This window comes from Sinocyclocheilus anshuiensis, unplaced genomic scaffold, assembly GCF_001515605.1.
Source record: "Sinocyclocheilus anshuiensis isolate Anshui unplaced genomic scaffold, SAMN03320099.WGS_v1.1 scaffold648, whole genome shotgun sequence".
NCBI lineage: Eukaryota > Metazoa > Chordata > Actinopteri > Cypriniformes > Cyprinidae > Sinocyclocheilus > Sinocyclocheilus anshuiensis.
The window spans coordinates 498,097-516,053 of NW_015557156.1; the positions used below are offsets into that span (position 1 = coordinate 498,097).

Sequence of the window (17,957 nt, forward strand, 5' to 3'; positions counted from 1 at the left end):
TTTTACTCTTTCTTAATTATTCACTACAGCATGTGTTGATTTCCTAAGACAGACGCTTCAAACTGAGAGATCACGTACGGTAATTGAGAGAAACGCTCACAGACTGAAAGTGTTTTTGTCATTGCTTTATAGTGGTCTAGGTGTGGCATAAATTCTCTTCTATAGGCCTTGAGTCTCCAACACAGGATTCATCCACAACGTGAGTGTAACCAATCTTTACAGCCTCCTGATGCAACTGACCAATGGCTTACATAAACACCGCAAAATAAACTACAAAAGTTTTTAAATATGCAACAGCGTATTCTTATACTGTATATGTTCCTTGCAGAGTGCAAATGTAAACAGCTGTGCATTTATTTGTGTGTGTATTTATTTAATGTACAGTGAGCTTACGTAACCATGTATAATCTATGTTCACTATTGTTCCATGTAATAGTGAATCGCAGCGTGCATTTGTGGGAAGCATTGATGCTTTTAACTCATTGAGAGCGAAATCAAACTGAATCCAAAGATGCTGTTGTTTTGTCTGTCCATGCCCACTTTTGTGGTGAGAACTAACCAGTGCTGAAACAGGGTTACAGTTGGAAAAACAGAGGTGGAATTATCACATCAGACTTAATAGACCAACTTACAAAGCGTGAGGAGTTGTCATTTTTCACTGTCTTGGCATTCCCAAAGGATTCCAGAATAGGGTTTGCCTGCAGGAGTTGACGCTCTAACTCTCCCTGTAATGCAAAAGTCACTGGTTAGAAACATTAAATATTTAAATACATGATTAAATGAAGTTTCATACAAAAACAGATACAAAATGAACTAAAGTTCAAAGGTAGTGTATAACTAAAAAGCAATAAAAAAATCTTTGTGAAACCTTGAAAAGAAACCCAGTGAAAATGTTCCATTTATTCACCAGTAAACAGAGTGAAAGCAAAGAGAAACATTTCCAATTTTACAAACATTTGAGCATATATTACCTTAAAACAGTATACTGCAGATCACCTTGGGTTAGTTTGTATCATCAGTAAGGTCTTTATTTACATCCACTTTTTAATACACATAAGTTTTGGAGTGGGATGACTGACTCCAAACTCAAAAGTTCCATATCATCTTGATCACAAATACCATTTATTTACTGTATTCTTCACAGTATTTTGTTGAGATGGTGTGGCTAACAATGATCAGTCTGCTTCCATAGCAAAGCCATTTCTCTTCATTTGACCTTCAAACCAGAAGCAGATCATCTGGATGGAGTAAAAATACACTACCCTACAAACCTAATTAAAGCCTGGGTAGTCATGAGAGGCTTTTTGTGCAAATTCTCACTGACTGCCTGAAATACAGGCTTTGGGGGGTTGGAGAGGAAACTCCTCAAATTAGCAACGACAGACGCCCAAAGCCCCACTGTGCCACATCACAGAGTTAGTCTGCATCACAGCTCTCCCAGCAACAAATCTGGGACATCCACCCCCTTACATCCTCTAGTCACCCTCAGTGTTGCCCACGTCCACCTGATAGGAAGTTTAGACAGGTGTCCCATTGTTCTTGCTGCTGTCATGAGACAGGAACACATCATGCGTAAGAGAATGGCCACTGTGAATTTACACCCTGTTCCCATTACGTAATCCAAATGACAGCAAAATAGTGGATACAGTCCAGGGGATTTTGAAGCTTTAACATTTTCATGCTTATGGAAATGTAATATTATAAAAAGCCTATAAATAGACTGCAAGATGTTTAACTGTTGAACAGATGCTGAATTGTTTAAACATATCTGGGTGTATCTGAGAAAACCAGTAACTAAAGTCAGAACAATGCAATGAAGTTTTAAAAAGGATTAGTGATGAAGCTTTATGAGAAAAATAACAGGTTCCACTCTCATCTAAACAGGAGATAAATTAACCATTTAAGTGGTATGACAAAATTGCATTAGCAATGGTAATTTTTAGCAAAGGAAGGTCTGATAAGATTAAGTCAAAAAGGTACTTTCATCATTATAGAAAGTATGCCAAGAACTACTGGCATTCGAGCTGCTCTTTGTAGCAGGGCTCTTTGTAAATGGACATTCCAGAACTTTCCAACTGCATGGATGGAGCAGCGTAACGTGATCTGACAAATGGGAATTCAGCACTGTGACCACTGCACCATCATGCAGTATTTATTTTTAATTTTACGTTTTACAGACATGTAAATTACTTGACATCACCCCCAAAAGTATAGTAAATTGGATCCACAGAGAACAGAAAAGAATAATTAAGAAGGTAGATGTTATATGGCAGAATGAGAAGTCGTTAGTAAAAGCAAATAAATAAAAGATGAGGGTAAAATGAACAAAAATCACAGTTTCCTATGCCCAAAGAAGTAGCGTGATATAAGAAAGAAAATGGGGAAAAACAAGGGACTACAAGCTACTCACATAAAACAGGATTCCGTTCTGTAATCAAATCATTATCATGGAAACAGAGGTGTTAATGTCACATAGAGGGAAATACACAAACACACAACAGACAAAACACACACAAGCAAGGGGTGATTTAAAAGCTGAACAAAATGTGCTGTGAATATATGTAGGCCGGGGCGATAAAATGGTATCGATATTTATCGACGGTACACCTTCTTCGATAACAATAGAAAAAAATTTCGATATAGCGCACGATATAGGCACGTACTATGAGTGATGCAGACAGCACACACAAACATGAACACATGCTGAAATGAGTGCTGTTCCTGCCAGTGATGAGGAGATTGTGAATAAAGAATGAATATTAGTCGAATTTAAAATAAACATTTGCATTTGAATGTTAGGTGTGCATCAGGGAGCGTCATCAGTGGCGCGCGAGATGCGGGGATAATGATGTAAGTGACGTTGTTGAATTTTAATGTTTTGTTAGTCTAGCCCACGAGACGCGCCGCTGCTGTGTTATTCATTCAAAATATTAGAGAAATATCAATGGGTTCAATGCGGAGAAGATTTTGAATGGGTTAAAACCGAAACCAAGCCATTCACACAGAACGCATATTCAGCATATTTTTTTAGACGGACAAGTACGACTGCTGCACTCGCGTCTCACACAAGAGATGTATAGAAAGCCATGCAAAGTTAAAACAGTTAAAACTTTTAGAAAACACGTCACGAATTTGTGTAAGTTTATTCCTTTTCACTGCGTCTCATATGTTTTTAAATGCAATCTGTGTGAATGGTGCTTCAGCTCTTTGGATTAAGCAATGCATAAATACATGATGCTGTTTTGTTCATAATTGTTTATGCAATTTACGAAATTATATTTGATTTTTATGAGTTCATTTAGACGTAATGCACGTTTTTTTACAGACAGTTATTGCCTTGTTGACAATTTAAATGAGCTATTATTTTGCTCATTGTGCCCTCCTGTGGCCTCGGGAGACAAGACAAAAGTTTCCTTAAAACCTATTTAATCTGCATATAAAACATGCAGGGGGTCTTGGGGCAAAAATGCCACTAAATTGGACAAAAATGCCCCTGCACAAACAAAGTAAATATATTACGTCTGTTGCTAACAAAGTGCAAATGAATAGAAAGTGTCGACTGCGCATTAAATTAAGATTTGCTTATGTTGCACCATATTTTATTTTAGGCGTTTTTACAGTGTTGCGCATTATAACCAATCAAACACAATTCTGTTGAGCTTAGGAATGCAATGGCCAATCAGAGGCGTTCAGATGAGTAAAAAATGTCAATAATTATCGATACCGAACGATATGAAACATTATATCGTTGATAAATTTTTTTAGCTATATTGCCCAGCCCTAAATATATGTGAAGGATACTTTCTCAGTTTGTGAATGAGGCTGATTTAGAATGTTGCTGGTCTAAATAACAGAACTGACCTTTATATGTGTAGTGCTAAAAACCCTCAATTTCATTAGTTTTTTTCTTTTCTTTAACATCTCTTAGACATCAGCTCAGGTTGTACATGATCAGCTCTTTACTTCCATACAACTAAGGTAAATATGAAAATGACTTTAAAATGTCAGATTTTCACATCATGCAAATATATCACTTAGGGCTGGACGATATGGCCAACATTTATATCACGATATATTTCTTAATTTCGGTCGATACGATATAATTCCGATATAAAATCATATCACCGTTATTGAAAATTTTTTTATCGCGATACATATTGATATTGAATTATTGTCCAGCCCTAATATCACTACGCCCCCAGCTATCCTGACAAGTTAACTAGGTTTTTCTCTAATATGTTTTATCCAACACTAAAGATGTGTGCACACATTCCAAACCATTTAGCAAATGTGACAAAATATGTACATATAATTCAAACGTAAACCATCTAAACCCCTTAAAGCAATGTGTTTACTTATTTCAAAAATATCCCAGCGTGCTGAAAATTTCCCCTTGGATTGGCTACATTCCATTGGTGTTTATACAGCAGGTTAGTTTTGCATGCACAAGCAGAGCAGGTATAAAAAGCTTAAAGGGAACTTGCCTGGAGTTTGACTGCTTTAGGAGATTCTGGCTGTTTGTATATAATAAACAAATGTAATATGTTAGAAGGCATCAGGCCACATTCTCCAAGTATCTTAGACCATGGGACAGATCTAAGCCTTTAGTATGTTGCATAACTTTGGCCATGCGAATACTTTAAGACCAATAACCGCAGCATGTAAAACTCTTTAGCATGCTTGCATTTATTTTTGAAGGTAATGTATGTTATCACAAATTAAGAGACCGGTAAAACTGCAAAACTGGCAAACTACAGGCCAGCACTGCAACGACTAAGATGTTTTCTCAATATAGGCCCACAAGTAATACTTATAAACACAGTTAAGAGCCAGCAGTTATTACTACATTATCATCTAGACAACAATATCAGTACATTATCAATATCAGAATCCACACAAAACACTATCAATGACATACAAGTGCATGTTATCCACTGATGTATGTTAATTTGGTTAAAATTACTCTTCTAGCAAAAGCACCCTGATGTCATTGTAACTAGATAAAATAGATTAAATATGAGAAATTACAAATTAAAGAGTACATTATGAGCGCTTCGACTGTAAATGCAGTAGAGATAAGTTAAATAAAATAAATAAAAACTGCCTATTTGTCTAACAACCTATTTGTAAATTCCTCTCAAAAAAGTCAAGATGCTTAAAAGCACCCGCACTACAACAATAGATGATTAGACAGATGTCTTTGCCCATTGCATCCCACTCTTTCTTTTTTTCAAAGATGGCATGTCAATAGTCTACCCTCTAAAAGGGCTTCTAGAGACGTCTCCATTTTTTTCCATTCCATTATCTTATGTAAACACTGCCTAAAGATGAACCCTAATTATATAAAGTTTTCTTAAAACCGATTAGCAACCTAGAGGAATAATCGATTGAATATATGTAGCTTTGCATATGATTCTAAATGTACTAGTTTTTAACCTGCAAGTCTCATTATTCTATCCTGCTCAGTACTGCCCCCTACTGAGGTGTGACAGTTTCCCAAAATATGCTGACATATCCCTCTCTCCACACCTATATTATTGGTGAAATTCAACAAGAATGTCATCATGAATGATTCAGCGAATGGCAGAGAGAAATGGAACTCACTGGAATGTTGTGGTCCTTCCTTCCTTTGTGAGACGATGCAACGTGAGCCAGGTACTGGATGACTTTTTTGGTATTTTCTGTCTTTCCAGCACCTGATTCCCCTCTGCAAGAGAAAATTCCAATCAAAAGCAAACATAAAAATATAATTAGAATAATAAAATACCCAAATAAAATAAAACACAACAGATTGGGTAGATATTTAAGCACATTTGCATTCCACAAGCTAAATTGAGCATCAGGCTGCATCCTGTATCACAGGTCTGCTAGCTCTGCTGGTATTTTTACAGCTGCAGCTCCTTTCAGCAGCTAGGACTCTGAGGAGGATTTGGTCTATAGTGCTTGTGCATTACACAATGAGCTTTATTAAGTAAACATTAAAAGTCTTTTATAATATTACTGACATGCAAAATATGTTTTAATGACTTTTTATAACACAATGATATGAATGCAAGAAATATTGTTCTTCACAAGTCTGATTCAAAAATTCTTCTCCCCAATCTGCCCATAAATGGAAAAAAATCTTTAGAAAGACGGCCAAAGTTTTTCTACAAAGGCCAGTGAAGTCATTCACTTAACATTGGCTTCAATCAATAAAATATAACAGCAAAATCTAATACCAATGGGTGAACCACACAAAAACCTATATACTATATGTGTGTATGGTCGCCGTGATTTTGCCAAGTAAGACATGTTCCTGGATCAACATTACTGTCAAAAAATACAGACTTAACCCAATCCCTACCCCTAAACTTAACCTTACCCATCATTTATTCCTAAAATCAGTGTGACATGATAGCTGATTAACAAGGGTGTAGAAGCACCTAATCCTGATTGTAAGCCTAAAACTGACATTTCCTGAAAAGTTATCTCTCAATTCTGATTGGTTAATTGGAATGATGTTCCTGGATCGACAAGGATGTTGATCCAGAAACATGTTGTACTTGGTGAAATTGCGACCATTTTGGTCACATTTGCTCCCGAAATGTAGTCTGTGCGACCCCAAATTATATTTGGGAGCATTTGTGCGAGTGCAAATAATTGCTGTGGTGCGACCTGTCTTAATTTTTCTGCAAAACATTCGTGAATTACTGCACAGTATGTGCCTGCTGTGAGCTGATACAATGACCATTTCACCATTCTATCCAACATTGCATATGCCATTCTCTAAACAACTAATGAAGAGTATTTTATGAGAACCTCAAATGCATATACAATACAGGTACGCTATAACAAAATGAATTGTAAAGCACTATATACATTGACCCCAGCTACAGCGATAGATGATTAGACTGACATCTTTGCCAAATGCATAGCATCCCACTGTTTATTGAGTTTAAGATGTCATGGGAACAGCCTATCTTCTAAAAGCATCTCTTAAAGCTCCTGCATTTTATTCCATTGTGAAAAAAGAAAATATCCTCATGTTGCTCAAAACTAGCAAGACGTAGGCTATTAGTTGGAATCTACTAGAAGATTCTGTAAAACAGTAAAGGCTTTCAAGCTTCAAAAAGGATAATAAAAAGCATAATAAAAGTAGTCTGTATGATTGTACACTATATTCACTTCTTCTGAAGCCATAAATTGTCTTCATTCATTTATAAGCTGTTAAGTGCGACATTCCTTAACCCTGCATTCTAGCTACATAGACATGTCTTCATAGTGGGTGTGCAGAATGGCATGTGCTGCAGAGGTATCGACTTTGAGAGACGATGTTAAAACCCACTCTCATAACCTCTTACAGTGCCACTAAGACATGAGAGAGGCTGTTTACTTATTTACAATGTGCAAAGACAATAATTCAGGCTTAATGCATTTTCTTATAGGCTGACTAGAAATATTTGCCGTGGGTCTGACTCACACTGTGAGATGCTCTTCATGCCGAACAGCTGCAGCTACTGATATTTAATACCGCAATGATACATGACTCATGGTTTCAGGCATAGCTGTACATGTATGATTCCAAAAAAGCCCATTCCTGTGCAGCACTGGGGATGTGACATCACTTCCATCAGCCCCGACTGATTGACGTAACCTGTAACTGCTGAATAAAGATCACCTAATGGTTACTCACGTGCAAAGAATTGATTGGTCCTCACGATCTGCAAAAAAGGAGACAGAGAAAAAAAATGGGTCAGCATTTTCAGTTCAGTTCACCTGAGCCTTTAATTCAAATCAATCCACTTTGACATTTAAAAGAACCTAAAACAGCAAAAGACAAACATTTCACCACAAAGTGATTTATCAGAAACAAACAACACATGTACATTGATGCAATCTTGCAAAAGACACTAAAAACCTATTTTATGGTTTATTCCTACCCAACTATTATTACAATCTGCTGTCATATTTGTATATACTCAACACTGCATATTATGATTATTCTGTCTTTTCAACAGACAGAAAGTTTCCGTGTAAGAAAACACAGCAGAGAGAAAGATGGCTCAGTTAAAATGAAAATGAGTGCCAACTGAAAACGCTGTGTTGGCCTAAAATGCAAGCCAGAAAACATCTGCAAAACTCGTTATGTCACATCTCGTCTATATTCAAAGTAGGTTTCCCACTCATCTGTAAATCTCACTTCATAAACAGGTTGGTCTTCCACAAAACGGAATGATTTCGCAACTTTGAAAGTGAAGGCTTTATAGGAAAATTCTAAAGCGAGCAAAACCGTTTCACAGTTATACTAAACCACTGCAAGAGGAAGATAGGAGCATCATGTGACCGCTTATTTGAGGATGGTTTTAAAAAAAGGCATATATCATATTTCTTATATGATACAGATTGCCATTTTACTGATATTGATGTTTTAGCTTCAATGCGACCAAAACATTCCCCAGGCACAAACAATTAAATGTCAACTCAGGTATATGCCAGAGATACTTGCATGAACATGATCCTATGCTTGAGAAAGCCTCTGACATGCTTTGATGCACTGATCTGTGTAACATCAGCTCACTTTAATCAAACACTGATGCATATGGACTGTAGGTAATTGGGTTTGAGTATTAGGAGACTGGCCAATACTGGCCACAGTGTCAGGACACACTGGGCTCAGGTCATGCCCAGAGAAAGAACAATCTGAATGGAAACAAATCAGCAGATTAAATGTACTACTTAATGTCCTGCAGCCTCCTCCTCATACAGGACATCTGATTCAATAAGCTCAAAGTAAATGATTTCCTCCGCATTGTACAGCAGTTACAAAACCACATACACAGTACTCGTCAAGCTTTTTGTGCGTCACACTGAAGTATGTATTCATTTTATTACAGCATAACTATCTGCATCCTCTTCCAAAGGGTTGTGATTCATTTGAATACATTTTCTGTAAACCAGGGGTGAACGAACACACCCACCCTGGGAGTTCTTCCAAGTGATCATTTGTGTGGTGTCTCAGTTCCCGAATCTGCAGAATGTTGCTAATGATGTGGATAAATAACTTCATGTCACTGTTAAACTGTTGCTCTTGCAGTATCAGATAGCTGCTGAGAACAGGCCATCCTTGAAACGCCAGGCATCTGTGTGTGTCTGGTGGAACCAAGAAGTACAAGATAAGATAAACTTGGTCAACCCGACCCAAAAATGGTGGCCACAGACGTCTTTTCTTTTCAGGAGCAAGTCACTGCTTTAAAATGTTTGTGCAGACTTTTTCTTAAACTAAGCATGACATTTTGGCATGTAACTCATTCAGCACTGTTTGTACTACACTTGATCTACTTTAGATCAAGATTCATATCATTATTTCTTCTTGTACCTACAGTGTGAAAAGGCATATTCACACAGCACAAAATTCAATGACCAAAGGAAATAAAGTTGATCTTTTATTTCACATTGTACTGGGAGCTTTATTAGCATTGTTGCATGTCTCTCGGTGTGAAGAGATTGCAGGAAATCGATCCAAGATCTTTATTAAAATAAAATACCAGCTGTGCTTTTGAAGTGCTGCTTGTTGACTGATCACTGTTCCAAAGCAGTCAGAATTATGATTGTTTTATACATAATTTAGCATCCTCAGAGGACTTGTGGAGAAGATTCATCAAGCTCCTAAAAAAAGTAGTGAGGTCATTTAAAATGCCACAACCAATTTGCTTCCTGCTTTTAGGCATGGAAATGATTCTGTTCTGAAGTCCTCTAATGAGACACAGGGGCATCTGACTAAGGTTCACCTATGGGAACAGAGTAGACTTGTGCCAGTATTCGGTAATGCGATATATCACGGTAATGCATATGCACAATATTGTTATCGTGGGCACTTCTAAATACCGTGAATAATTATATATTACAAATTAAAGTGATACCTATTGGTCTTTATAGTTCTTTTGCGCTTAATCTGTGTAAAACTTTATACATTTTTCTTTATTGCTTTATTGCATTTAAATGTTCAGTTATTTTTGTTATAAGAAAAAAGTTATTAAACCTGTTATACTGTATTATGACAGCACTTTTTTTAAACTAAATTTCAATATCGTGATAATACCGCATACCGTGATAAAAGCATTAGCAATTAATCGCAACATGAAAATTTGATACCGGCATATCCCTAGAACAGAGGATGCCTGAAGATAAAATAGTGCTGACTGCTTTCCTGTTCTGGCAGCAGGAGGTCAGGGCTGTCTGGGATGAAGAGGATCTACAGCTGGTCACATCCTCAGTATGGGGTTTCCTCCACCTGGACTCACTAAAAGTCTAACACTCGAGAACCCGCCCTCATAAGAGGCCAAACGTGTAACAGAATATGGAAAAGAATGATAATGCCATAAAAGCATGCATGCAACAATTGTTAGAAAATCTTTTGTTTAAAAGCTAGATAGCAGAAAACAGAAGGACTCAATAACTCAATATGTCAACAAGAACAGAATGTTGGATTGATGTCGTCATAAGCAGAGCTATGAAACATGCCATGTTCAAAGACAAAGTTTTAGATAAAAGGTTCAGGTTTTAGGCCACAGGTTCCAGGGTGGAGACGCTTCCTTTTGTGTGGCGTACATCAACCACTGTGAACATTCATGACACTATCGGTCTCAGATACAGAGACACAGATATGGCAGCCAAGGATTCTGAAGAATGGCCTCACCTGCTAGCACAGCTGCAGAAAAGGGAAGCATATAATCAAGTGAAGAGAGGGCTCTTGACTTCTTTTCACTGCATCCTTTGTCAAGGCCTTAGCAACTCTTCTCTGAATAACAAACGGCTGATTACAGAGATTCCAGCATAATTCAGGCACAGCCGTACGAATGTGTGGAAATAATAAAAAATATAATGGAGCTCTAAACAAGCATTCAAAGATAACTCACAACGATCTAGTGCTGGGTGGTATACCGGTTCACACCGAATACCGGTGTTTATTTTAGTTATGATATGAATTTTTAAAATACCGCAATACCGGTGTATGTCGCTTAAACAACGTCCCTTTTCACTGTTGCACTGTGGTGAGGGAACAGCTGTATGTGTTACTAAGTGTGAAAGTTCCGAAACTGAAGCTGTAGAACTAATAGAACGTGACGACACAGAAGAACTCATCCACAATATCCACATTGAACGCCACAAATATCCACCGCCCCCTGCCATCAGCTCCCGCGTCTCACACACACGAGCACGACTTTAGCACTAGATTTAGCAACTTTCACATGCACTTTTTTGTTTGTTGTTTTTTTTTTGTTTGTTACTCAGACGTAGGCAGTGCGCTGCATGACACAAAAAAGTAATATAGCCAAAACAACCACATAGCCGCTCTTTAGTGTAGATGCATGTTGATTTTATCAGACGATGCCGCGATTATAAATGAGAGTGACTCCTGGTTAACATGTATTAAAAGGGGTCGTGTTTAGTCACTATTTAGTGTGGCATTTTTTGACAATATTCACTCATCATGACAGTAAAATAGGGCATTCCAAGTCAATATACTGCAGTATTTCCTCTCTCAATCAGTAGAAAATATGGTTAACACCCGGTCATGCATGAAAAAAAAAATACCGTCATGTACCGTGAAACGGGTATAATTTTGAAAAATACAGTGATATAAATTTTTGGTCATACTGCCCAGCACTACCATTATCTTTGTAATATGAAAAGGCATGGTCAGCAGATCGTACCTTGTATACTTCCTGTTTCATTAAATTTTTCATTGATTAGTTCCAAACCTGCTCTGGAAGATATGCGGGCCAATGATTCCAGTGTAATTAAATGTTTTTGACCCAAATTCTTCAAAAACAAAAAAGTATGTGACCGCAAACATAAAAAAAGAGACAAACTTATTCAATATAGATATCGCCAAACTTCATAAGCCATGAAAAGCACACTTGTATGATACATTTATTTTTAAAAATGATAAATTTCATATTTTATAAAACAGAATAGGGGCAATAGTCTGGAACCACAAATATATATATTTTTTTCTTCACACATATCCAGACATAAATAACTAAAAATCAAATTCCATACTGCATAGAAACATGCAAATGTGTGAAAAAAATATTTAAAATGGTATTTGATTTGACTAACATCTTTTGAATAACTACCAGTCTCCACACAAATGATCATCATTAATACTAAATAAATAAATAAATAGTTTGTCCTTTAAATACTTTCACTCAGCAAGGATGCATTCAATTTAAAGTGGGAATAAAGACATGTATAATTTTACAAAACATTTCTGTTTCAATTAAATGTTCTGTTGTACTTTTGAACTCCCTATCAATTTTCAAAATTAATAATAAGAATTGTTTCTTATTAAAGAAAAATCACCAAATCAGCCATTTAGAATAATTTAAGAAGGATCATGTGACACTGAAGACTGGAGTAATAACTGCTTAAAATTCAGCTTTTATAAATGATATCTATAGACAGGTCAAATCAATTATCAGACTCTCTCTAGTTAAAATCAGGGTAGTCTGGGAGTCTGGAGGACCGCTGTGAGCTTCAACTCCAAGTTCTCACTCCGCACCCCTCAGCTGGCCCACCCTACCCCCTCTCTTCTGGATTAACCTACGACAGGACACATTCCTCACATACCAAACCACATCGCTGCCAGACACCAGAGAGAGGAGGCTGGACACAGTCACAGACACAAAGGAAAAACCTTCCAATGCTAGGGCTGCAGCCACTTTCACCTCAGTAACATGGGAAGCACAAACATTCATTACACTTTCTTATGTGCATGTGCCAAGGCTAGTAAAACTCTGTGCTGCTGGACTCAAAACATGTACAGCTCCTCGCTTTGCAACAGTTTCTAACAAATAAAGTTTATTGCAAAATATCATGGCTGAACTGAAATGTGTCACTGTTTTCGGAAACTGCACAAAGTATGGAAAAAATTGATCATGCACAGGAACAACTGCAGTTGACATAACAAAAGGCAATTCCAACAAATAAAATAATTTGTGACTGTTTTTTCTTAAGCAGGAATGAGGTCAACACATCAGAAACCGGTTCTGATGCGGAGATTTGTGCCTCCTATCAAACCATAAACAACATCTACCACAGCTGAAAGAAATGACTGTAATATTGAATGCCAAAAGGGCTGCCAATAATTTAATCTAGAGCAGCATAAGGGTAGGAAAATATTTTAATAATGCATCAATTTATAATACATGGTGATGATGGTTCTAAATTTGAATTTGCAATGAGTCCGTGTTTACACACTGATCAGACAATCAAGTCTGTTTCACCCCTCATGGTGATGCAGAAAGGTGCAAGGTAAACAAAGCCTGTCAGAATGACTTCTCAGGAAGATGATACAATACTGAACGATAACAGAAGACAGAAGGTCTGGCACTCTAGCCCTGAATGGCTAAAAGTGTATCTGGCCTAATGCAAAGAAAAGTATTCTTATAATAAACAATCCATCATCGACTAAGGGCGGGCAATGTGTCAAAAAATAAAAATGTTAGGTATTCTTTACTATAAACTCATAACAGTTAGCCTAATGTTCTTAAAATAAATAAATTTCAAGATTGATCTGAAGTCCACCAATATTTTAAAAATTGGTAAATATTATTCCACTCATTTCTGTTGCGTTAGGAGTCACTCCAATTGTCTACCTGATGCTTTGTTTTCCTCTAACACAGCATATTCAGATGCTTTGTTAAAACGGAGTAAATCACAGTATAGATGCGTACTGCACCAAGGGTGGTGAATTCCTCTTTTTTTTTTTTTTTTACTCGTTTTCTGTTGTGCTTCTCGTAGAAATATCTGTGTGACACAGGGCTGCATAAATTTGACGTGTTACGGTTTGGTCACACTATAGTGAAATTTCACCTCACTAGCAATGTATGAAGAACTGTTCACACTGAAGTCACTTTTTAAGCAAGCAGCTTTTTTGTCAGGCAGTACAGCAAATTTGCGTGACCAACTTGAACATGAGCAAAAATATACAGATTTCATCCCTCATGTAAAACGTCTAATTCCTTTTGTAATGACTAGATTTCATGAGCATTTTAAAGCATTTGGCTGAGCAGTTGTAGAGTGGCTAATCTACGTGTTAGATTTCTTCTAATCCATAAAATAAGTAATTTTGAAAATTTACATCTTGGAAGGCATAAGGGTGAGTACATTTTCAGAAATGTTCATTTTTGGGTGAACTATTTTGATTGTTCTGACATAGAAAGTTTATGGCATGTGTATTTATTCTCAGATATTATTTGACCACAGAAAACAATTTACTGTTTAACAGTATGAAATAATGATGTCTGATAAAACATTTGTACTTTCAACAGAACATTTTCATATGAAGCAACTGACAATTGCAAAATTAAACAGATAAGACGCATGAGCTCATAGACATTAAAATAATCAGGCCTGGGTGAATCATTCATATGAACTGCAGTGCAAAAGCACCAAACAACAAGAGGGCAACGACAAGCATCCGCAATGGAATAACCATCCCATCTGCTACAACTGCTGTCCGCAGGAATTTATCATGTAGCTGTGATCACACACGGAGAAATATGACTCACTAGCTACTCAGTGAGCCAGATATGGCCTGATCAGAGGTGACAAACTACTGGAGACTGCATCTCTATTACACAGAACACCATCATCATTGCATGTCATTCATCTTTATCAAATTACAAACCAAACATCTAGAGACCTTCAGACTACACATACTCTCATAAGAAATGCTGCACAATCTTATTATGTCCCTAAATATATTTCCACTATGAGGGTCCATTACAATCTACAAGAGGATTAATTCAGAGACAGGAAATTAATTCAGAGTAGGGATGTCAACGATTAATCGACGATCGATTAATTGTCGATAAGACATGCAATCGATTAAAGCTATCGATGGTCGATTAAGTCGTTTAATTTGGGGCTGCGTGCGGCTCATGCGCAAAACACGTGCGAACGGCTGTGAGTGACGGTGATGGTATATAAATGCATCATCATTCATTCATAATGTACAAATTAAGCTTTTAATGATCGATCATGGAAATGATCGAAAATTGACATCCCTAATTCAGAGACATGTCGTCCTTGCTGGAATCAAATAATAAAGTATATCATGATATCAGCTGATGTTTAGCAAGCTAAGAATATATCATCTGCTTTTGTCAGAGGCTCAGCTCACAGAGGCATTATGGGATACTGTAACCATGTAGTGTGGGAGGGCAGTTGTTTCCGGATCCTGTTGTGCTCAAGGGGTGTGTTTGGCAATGTGGGCAGCCGGCCTCAGACTACTGCAAAAACAAACACCTCAAAGGTCACGGCTGTCTGACACAAACAACCCTGGTAAACCCTGGACCCTTCATGCTATGTGGATGTACAAACAAAATAAACACTTAACTCAAGAATTATTTATACATGACATATTTATGCATACTCAAACACAGTGTGGTCTTCTGTATGGGATTAGATAGGAGCCACAAGTACTCAACATAACTCATAACCCTAATCAACCAAACCAACCAAATATGTATCAACAAGAAAAAAAAGAGAGAGAATACAAACCCATTATAAGTCAAAATTTCAGGCAGCTCCAATACTAATTTTCTTCCCATTTATTTTTTTCTTATTAACTGCTTCTCAGAATTTTATTTTTTAGCACTTTGATAAAGTTACAATGATTTTGGCACAAATGTAGGTCCATAATTGTCAGGTGTATTACTGTATTATTGCACAGACCAAAATTGACAATACCATGTCCACAAACTTGCAAAGTAGAATTATAATTTGTAATATTGATATATGGCCATATTTTGTTGATTTATGGCCATCATTTTTAGAACACCGTCTGAATATAACTAGATCGTTAACTCAAACAACAAGCAAGGTTTCAGCAGCAAAAAAATCAGATGCTGCATGAGAAGGTAAAGTAATATGTATTATCTACAGTACTGCTCAGTGATCCTGTCTAAGTACTGAGGAAAGCACAGCTGATTTGAAACGGGTACAAAAATGTTTTCGAGCTCCCCTTGGAATGTCTGAAATATAGGGTCAATGTAATCTACACAACATCTCTATGTTCCAGTGGGCTCAGAACCAGATGAGATCTCTCTGCAACAACCTGGGCCAAGTTCAAAAGGACAAAGCCATGAAACACATTACTGCTCATTACACATGTATTGGTAACAGGTGGGTCAAAAACTCCACAGAACAGTAACTATCATAGCACATAACAACCTATTCCATCCCATTCCATGCTTAAATGATAAGTTAGGGGGCTCAACATCTCTTAGCATAATTGAAATTTAAGTGTGCCTCCACACTGGGTAAATGTGGTTTTGAGATTGCCGTTTTAAAGGCTGTAATTATATGTTTCAGACATAACTTTCCAGTCAGTAACCGTGTTTAGATTTCATAGCTTCCATATGCCTTGAAGAGAGACGGGTGCCACTGACATTCCTGCGCTCCAGTGGCTATACTGACTGGGCCTTTTCAAAAAAATGTTACTGTTGAAGTGAAGATCAGCACTTCCAAAGTTCTTAAAGTTGTTATAATTAGCCCTTTGTAACCAAGTTCGGTCAACAGCCAGAGAGGGGGATTATGGCTGGTTTCTGGCAGACTAATAAAAGACAGATGTGAATGGATGTGTGGTTGTGTAAGTCAGTGTGTCCACAGGCATTATACAATTTACCTTAGTATGAGCGAAGTCTCATTCAACCTTTAAAGCTGCATGTTAGACATGTCATTAAACAAATACTCTATTTTAATAGACCAATACAGAGCAGTAAATTATCTGACCTATTAAGTTTGTTAGAATTTATAAGCAAACAAACCTCTAACTGATCACTTTCCTCTTATTATCTATAGACTGGACACCATGAAGTTTGTTAAAATACAGAGTAATAGCAATGTCCCTTTGAAGGAAAGTGTGTTCAGTCGACAGCCATATTTGCATCTATCTGTTTGAATGGGGAAATCCTGAAATCTCAAAAACTGCTTGCCACACTCACAATTAAACTGCATTTCAAATCATCAAAAAATCTGACACAAACAGCCCCTTAAATGTTGCTTTTTATGCTCAAATGGCATTAAAAAAAAGCACCATCTTTGTGTATCTAAAGTCTTTGGTAATATTTGACTAATATGAGTCTTTCAAAGGCTAATGTAAGTGTGGATATCTAGCAATGAGAGTTATTTTACACAGTATTTACTCAGTTCTCGCACACACCTATCTGCTGGACTGATATCAGCTGATGCTGATAAATGTTGGCCATTTGAACTATCACTATACAACAAAAAACTAATCAGAAAATGCCAACAACACAAACAAAATGTGCTGGCTTGTTACTATTACGCTTTAGACTTAATCTTAGCATACCATTAGGGCTGCACAATAAATCGAAATGGAATCGAGATCGCGATTCGACAGAAGCTGCGATTGTCATGCGTATCTTTCAGTGAAGCACGGTTCTGTGATCAGCAGTAAATCTCCATCCAAAGGCCAGAGGGCGCTCTCGTGCTGAAACCCCAAATACGCCTCAAAGAAGAAACCCAGAAAATGCCTATCGCTGCAGCTGAATAAACAGAAGATTCAACTGCTTTCATTGATTCAACGTGACTAATAACACGACTACGGCAATATACGGTTTATCTGAGTTCTTATTATTATAATTTTCATTAAAATAAAGTAGCCTATATTTATAATGCAATGCCTTTATCACTGCTTAAATGCTATGAAATATGTTGCATGCCTTATTCTGTGTAAGAAGCCACATCATCTCACAGAAGGATTTATTTCAAACACTCAACTGACATTATGAAGTGAGTTTGGAGTAAAAATATGTTATTAAATGTGGTATTTTCACATGCTTTCAGATGGAGCAGCATTTACTTCACAGAGCCGTAGTTCACTGAGAAGCTATGCAAACAGCTGTCATTATCACGAACGATTTCTTCGATTTCAGAATCGC

General features: G+C 37.0%; 1 protein-coding gene across 1 annotated transcript in view; it reads right to left on the reverse strand.

The window, feature by feature from the left end:
* LOC107678197 (myosin-10-like) overlaps nt 1-17,957 on the reverse strand; it is a 74,197-nt gene that overhangs the window by 27,746 nt on the left and 28,494 nt on the right. The window contains exons 4-8 of the mRNA XM_016473390.1: nt 7,676-7,703; nt 5,605-5,707; nt 4,485-4,514; nt 2,411-2,428; nt 633-725 (exon numbers count right to left, since the gene is read on the reverse strand). Coding sequence (XP_016328876.1) covers nt 633-725; nt 2,411-2,428; nt 4,485-4,514; nt 5,605-5,707; nt 7,676-7,703 — 272 coding nt within the window. The remainder of the gene's footprint in view (nt 1-632; nt 726-2,410; nt 2,429-4,484; nt 4,515-5,604; nt 5,708-7,675; nt 7,704-17,957) is intronic.